This window comes from Sphaerodactylus townsendi, linkage group LG14 (genome assembly GCF_021028975.2).
Source record: "Sphaerodactylus townsendi isolate TG3544 linkage group LG14, MPM_Stown_v2.3, whole genome shotgun sequence".
NCBI classification, from domain to species: Eukaryota; Metazoa; Chordata; class Lepidosauria; order Squamata; family Sphaerodactylidae; genus Sphaerodactylus; species Sphaerodactylus townsendi.
In genome coordinates, this window is record NC_059438.1 from 48633246 (window position 1) to 48639245 (window position 6000).

The following is a 6000-nucleotide window of genomic DNA, read 5'->3' on the forward strand; positions in this document are numbered from 1 at the left end:
ATGCAAAGTGACCTTACCAGCTTAATGGTTGTGGCATTTCAATGGTTTGACCGTCGACCACCTGGTTCTCAAGCTCTTTGAAATACTTATTCTTCAAACAATGCAGAATTTCTTTGGCATGGCTAAGCAAAGAAAAGACAAATCAGATCCCATCTGCCCAAACGGCATCACAGTGTTTTACCAGAACTATTTTTTTCAACTGTCAACCAGTTCCTATTCAACACAGTAAATAGTTCAGTCCCGACATACTGAAGACAAATCTCTTTCTTCAACAACCAAATTCTGTTTATGTTGACTCCCGGCCATCATCACGGCCGGGTGGAACTGACCCAGAAGCCCGTTCTCAACACGCTCACCAGCACCAGGCGACATTGTCGAAAAGACTTCACGTTACTGAAAGGGTGGTATTGCAGCCGCGCGCAAGAAGTCACACGGGTGACAGATCTGTTTGAGGAGCACATCGACTGTTCATGGGCCATGATGTGCGACAGGCATTTAAATCCTTTCCATTCCATTTGTTTAGAAGAAGTGTGATCAAGAACTGGCAGGCGTTTCTTCTTGGGAAACAGTCATCTCTTCCAACACCCCCCTCATTCACAATGGTTTCGAATCACCTCATTTTTCACAGGCAGAATATTCGCGACAGCTGGCCATTCAGATGCATGGGCCAACTCACACAGATCTCATGCATCGAGCCTTCTGACTGATTACCCCCCGCCAGCTGTTCCCCATCCTTGCCCTGCTCTGGCACGTAAATGAAAGCAAGAACACGCGGGGCAAGAGGAAGCGCGTCAGGACAAGATTTCTTGCCCTGATGCGCTTCCAGTCCCACACAGCACACCAGCACTGGTGGATAATTGCAGAGGTGGGATCCAGCAGGTTCTCACCAGTTCCCAAGAGTGGGTTACTAATTATTTGTGTGTGCCGAGAGGGGGTTACCAATTGGGTCCGCTTTTCCGTCTCCACGCCCTTGCCTCCCCGAGAGGCATCCTACCTTTGAACGTGAAGGTTCCATATAGCAATTGCGACTAATAACGTAACAATACTAGAACCAGGATGCATTCATTGAAAATGCTGGGGGGCGAAGAATTAGGACTAATAAAAGGAAACACTTCTTCACGCAACGTGTGATTGGTGTTTGGAATATGCTGCCACAGGTGGTGGTGATGGCCACTAACCTGGATAGCTTTAAAAGGGGCTTGGACAGATTTATGGAGGAGAAGTCGATTTATGGCTACCAATCTTGATCCTCTTTGATCTGAGATTGCAAATGCCTCAGCAGACCAGGTGCTCAGGAGCAGCAGCAGCAGAAGGCCATTGCTTTCACCTCCTGCATGTGAGCTCCCAAAGGCACCTGGTGGGCCACTGCGAGTAGCAGAGAGCTGGACTAGATGGACTCTGGTCCTGATCCAGCTGGCTTTGTTCTTATGTTCCTTAACCACCTGAACTGGGAGTTAATCCCTTTTCCAGGAGTACCTCGCAGTTCCACTGATTCCTCAGCCTCCTCCTGCCTTTTATCATCTCCCAGTCTCTATCAAAGGGGAACCCTGTGTGTTTCACCCATTGCTGTGTTTCAGATTCTTGTGGAGTTGGAATGGTACATTTCCTATAATGCGTTGATAAATGTGATTTAGAAATGACCTGAATTGCAAAAAAAAAAATTTGGGGGGGGTCGTGGTGGGGTGGCTGCCCATGGGGGGGGGCATCCAACTCAGGTTTTGCCCAGGGCTCAGGTTTGCCTCTGCCCCCTTTGCTGAGGGGAGGCTGGCGAGGGAACCTGTTACTAAAATTTTTTGATCCCACCACTGGGTAATTGGTCTCTGAGATGTTTATTTGGCACATCTCTGCCATCTTTTAAGTGCCAAGTATAGAATATCCTGTGTAGAATCCGAGCTTGATGCTGCCTTTTTAATTAGCGAACGTTCTTACGTTTGCAGGCAGGCTATTAGAAAATCAGCATAAACTTTTTAATAGGCAAGATGGACAGTGATCTGCGCAAATTGAATATGTGTCTGAGGCATGGGATACGCTGCTGCTGTGTAAGTGTCAGAGGGATGCTATCTAGGTGACTGAGGTACGTTCCCGCTTAAAATAACAAACTGTTGCTGCTACAGTAGATAGATACATGTAACCGGTCTGCTAGATGTATCCGCTGCCCTCTGTGTATTCTTTCCTTGATCTTATTTTATGGCTTCATGCACCTGAAGACAACTAGGCTTCCCCTGGTACTCCTGTCCCACGGGATCTGTGTTACATCCTTTATTGTGTAGGGCAGGAAACCAGGCGGCTTTCTCTTGCTATCTGCCACCGATTCTGGGGTGTCTTAGCTCCAAAGACTGTTTCTCACAAACTCCTGGGAAAACGGAAGGGGGGTTCTCTACGGGGGGATAAAGGGGACTGTGACTTCCAGCTGCATCAGAGCTGGCTTTGCACGTGTGGAGCTGCGATGCCTATTCAACAAATGCTACTGATCAATCCTTCAGGGTGGGCAATTCTCAGGCTGTGTCGGGGTCGCTGCAGACACCCAGTCAGTCGCCAGCTGAAGTCTTTTTTATACTTGTACCTACACTTTCATTTTGCAGGATAATTGTTTGGGACTGGATTTCACGACCATTGATGTATTTTAAAACGTGAGTCGGGAAAGAGCGAAGTCACGAGCCTCATGAAAATAAAATAAGAGGCGGGAACGACGCGCGCGGCACTTCGGGCCCCGCGGGAGGGGCGGGAGCGCCGGCGTGCGAGGAGGAGCGGCCGGCCCGCAGAGGCCTCCCCCTCGCCCGCAGAGGCGCCCGTCCGCTCGGACCGCTCTGCACGGGGCCCGCCGGCGCTCCGCCCTGAAGCGCCCCCCCCCCTCGGGGAAGCGCCCAACTCGCCTCTTGTATCCGGTGATGCGGAGGGTGGCGGGGAGGGGCTCCCGCAGGGCCGCCATGAAGCGCGCCCACTCCCCCGCCGGCACCAGGCCCAGCGCCCGGTAGTAGCGCTCGAACAGCGCGTTCTCCTTCACGATGTCCGCGTAGCCGCCCTCCGGCCAGCCCTGCGGGGACAAGACGAAGAAGACGGGCCCCGCTGAGGTGAAGCGGCCCGGCCGACACGCGCGCTCCCCCCCCCCACGCGCGCCCCCCCCCCGGGCCACTCACCCCGGAGCCCCTCCCGCGCCTCTGCTGCTGCTGCTGCTGCTGCTGCTGGCGGCGCTGCCGGCGACCCATGGCCCGCCCCAGGACCCCCGCCGCGGCCCAGGCCACCCCCGGAAGACGCGCCGCCACGGGAGTCCCTGGGCGCATGCCCCACAGAGGCCACGCCCCTCCCCGTCACCCGCTGGAGGCGGAGCCAAGGTGGGCGGAGGCAGGGGGAGGGGGAGCCGCTCTCGACCCCCGGCCGGCCTCGGAGAAGGGGGGGAGGCGGGGAATTTCTATATCAGCGGCGGCCAACTGAGGGTGCTTCCGATGTCCGTGGACTACAATTCCCAGCAGCCCCTGCCAGCAGGGCCAATTGGCCATGCTGGCAGGGGCTGATGGGAATTGTAGTCCACGGACGTCTGGCGCGCCATAGGTTGGCCACCCCTGTTCTATATTCTAAAAGGCCCGTCCTGTTGGAAACCAAAGACAGGCCCGTGCGGAGGAGGGACGCGCAGGAAGTGCGCCGGGGGGGAAGTTACGTGTCTGCCGGAACGCGGGGAGGGGGAGGGGGAGGAGGAGGGGCGCCGCGCTCCTGGGAGCAGCCTGAGCTTCTCAGAGCAAATGCGGAAACTGCAGGTGTGGCATAAAATCAGCACGTTGCACCCATCGCGTGTAAATCACGTGAATAAATTAATTGGACCAGCGACGTAGAACATTGAGGGCGACGCGTGACGCATTACACTGACATTTGTGTTTGTTATTTTATGACGTTGTGCGCCGCCCAGAGCCCTTTGGGGGGATGGGCGGGATATACAACTGAGAATGAAGAAACAAATAAATACAATCGGAGCATTTGTAATTCACAATACAAGACTGATAGGATCCTCTATCCCCTCCATATCAGGGGTCAGCGACCTTTACCACCCAAAGAGCCATTGGGACCCATTTTCCACGGCCCCGAAGATCTACCAAGCCGGAAAGGCGGCTCCGCACGGAGCTGCCTCTGGTCCAGCCCCTCCACCCACCTTTCCTTAGGGGGATGGCGGCTGCTCTGGAGGTACACGCCTACGCTACCCTCAGACCTCCAGGCCATGCAGAGCTGCATTATAAGGCTGAAAGAGCCGCATGCGGCTCCGGAGCCGCGAGTTGCAGGCCCCTGCTCTATATGTTTGTTCTCTTTTATCACAGGCTAGCGCTGGTACATAGAAGGCCTTTCTGATGAGAATGTCGCCATCAATTGAGGGCAAAGGCAACCATAATGGAGCTGGGTTTGATGAACTGGCAGAGTGTGACAAAGGCAGCCTGGATCTCTTAAAAGAGGCGACATGATTAATTGCTACCTTTCTATTTATGATGTTTAATCTCTTGGATGCAGCAACCTTTCCAGTGCTCAAACCCTACCAGAGATCGACTTCTCCATAAATCTGTCCAAGCCCCTTTTAAAGCTACCCAGGTTAGTGGCCATCACCACCTCCTGGGGCAGCATATTCCAAACACCAATCACGCGTTGCATGAAGAAGTGTTTCCTTGTATTAGTCCTAATTCTTCCCCCCAGCATTTTCAATGAATGCCCCCTGGTTCTAGTATGGTGAAAAAGAGAGAAAAATTTCTCTCTGTCGACATTTTCTACCCCGTGCATAATTTCTTGTCCTTCCCCCCTCACAACAAACACACTGTGAGGTGGATGGGGCTGAGAAAGCTCCAAAGAACTGTGACTAGCCCAAGGTCACTCAGCTGGTGTGGATTGGAATGCACAAGCTACTCTGGTTCACCAGATAAGCCTCCACAGCTCAAGTGGCAGAGCAGGGAATCAAACCCGGTTCTCCAGATTAGAGTGCCCCTGCTCTTAACCACTACACCACTCCCCTGGCTCCCAATACCCAATGACATAGCAATTCAATTCATGCCTTTACAGCTGGGGGGGGGGGATCAAACTCAATCGCACAGAGGGCCAAAACTCAAAAACACACTTTAGAGTCACGGGCCGAACAGGGATGAACATTTATGCGCCAGTGGGCATGCAAACCCCTCTGCCCGAGTGCGGAGAGAGAAGGCAGCCTGTACCTGCAAAGTAGGAGGTGACCGTGGCCTGCCTGCTGCTGCCGGGAAAACCCCTTTGCCCCGTGACCGCCTGCTCCGTTGGGCAGAGATGCCGGCAGTGGCAGCCTACCTAGTCCTGCCGGCTCTCCCACTGCGCGAGCCAGCACCACCGGGCATGCAAACCCCCTCTGCCCAACGAAGGAGGTAGCCACTTGCTCCATTGGGCAGAGAGGGGGCGGTAATGGTAGTGGAGACAGAAATGACTTATTCCATTTCTGATCTGACGTTCTAATAAAGATGAAATTATGTTGTATTTTCTTTATAAGTTAGATAGGAATACGTTGTACTAGATAGAAAGTAGGAATTGCAGTTGTTTTTTGTGTTTGTATCTGTGTGGAACCGCCCTGGCTCAAGGCAGGAGTCCACCCCTGCTCCACCTGGGCACGTCTCCTTTCATGTGCTAAAACCATGAATGAAGGCCTGACAAAGGAGACCCCGGAAGAACAGCCTCCACCTGCCTAATCCCACCAGCAGGCAGATAAGGGTGCCCTCGTCGTTTCCTGGCCCCAAGCACCCAAAGGACTCTTGTGTTTTTCCCGCCTGTGCCTACGGCATCGCCTCGCCCAGCTTCGGCCGCAAAATTCAAGAAGGGACTGCCCCCTCGACTCTAATAGGTATTTGTGTATGAAAGATTGTAGGTTGTCCTGTTACTTACTTATTTATTTATTTATAATGTACACGCATGGCCCGGCCACTCTTGCTGTGGCTTATTGTGATGAAATGGGAAAGGAACAGTAGGAGCATCAATTGCAGAGGCCAGCAGTACGTGCTCATGCAAACACGC

The 6000-nt window shown here is 53.5% G+C and overlaps 1 protein-coding gene across 1 annotated transcript in view; it reads right to left on the reverse strand.

Moving 5' to 3' along the window:
• NSUN2 (NOP2/Sun RNA methyltransferase 2) overlaps positions 1–3296 on the reverse strand; it is a 39085-nt gene extending 35789 nt beyond the window's left edge. Inside the window, exons 1-3 of the mRNA XM_048515385.1 lie at positions 3138–3296; positions 2874–3034; positions 18–122 (exon numbers count right to left, since the gene is read on the reverse strand). Coding sequence (XP_048371342.1) covers positions 18–122; positions 2874–3034; positions 3138–3281 — 410 coding nt within the window. The 5' untranslated portion in view covers positions 3282–3296. The remainder of the gene's footprint in view (positions 1–17; positions 123–2873; positions 3035–3137) is intronic.
• Between the last annotated feature and the right edge of the window lie 2704 nt (positions 3297–6000).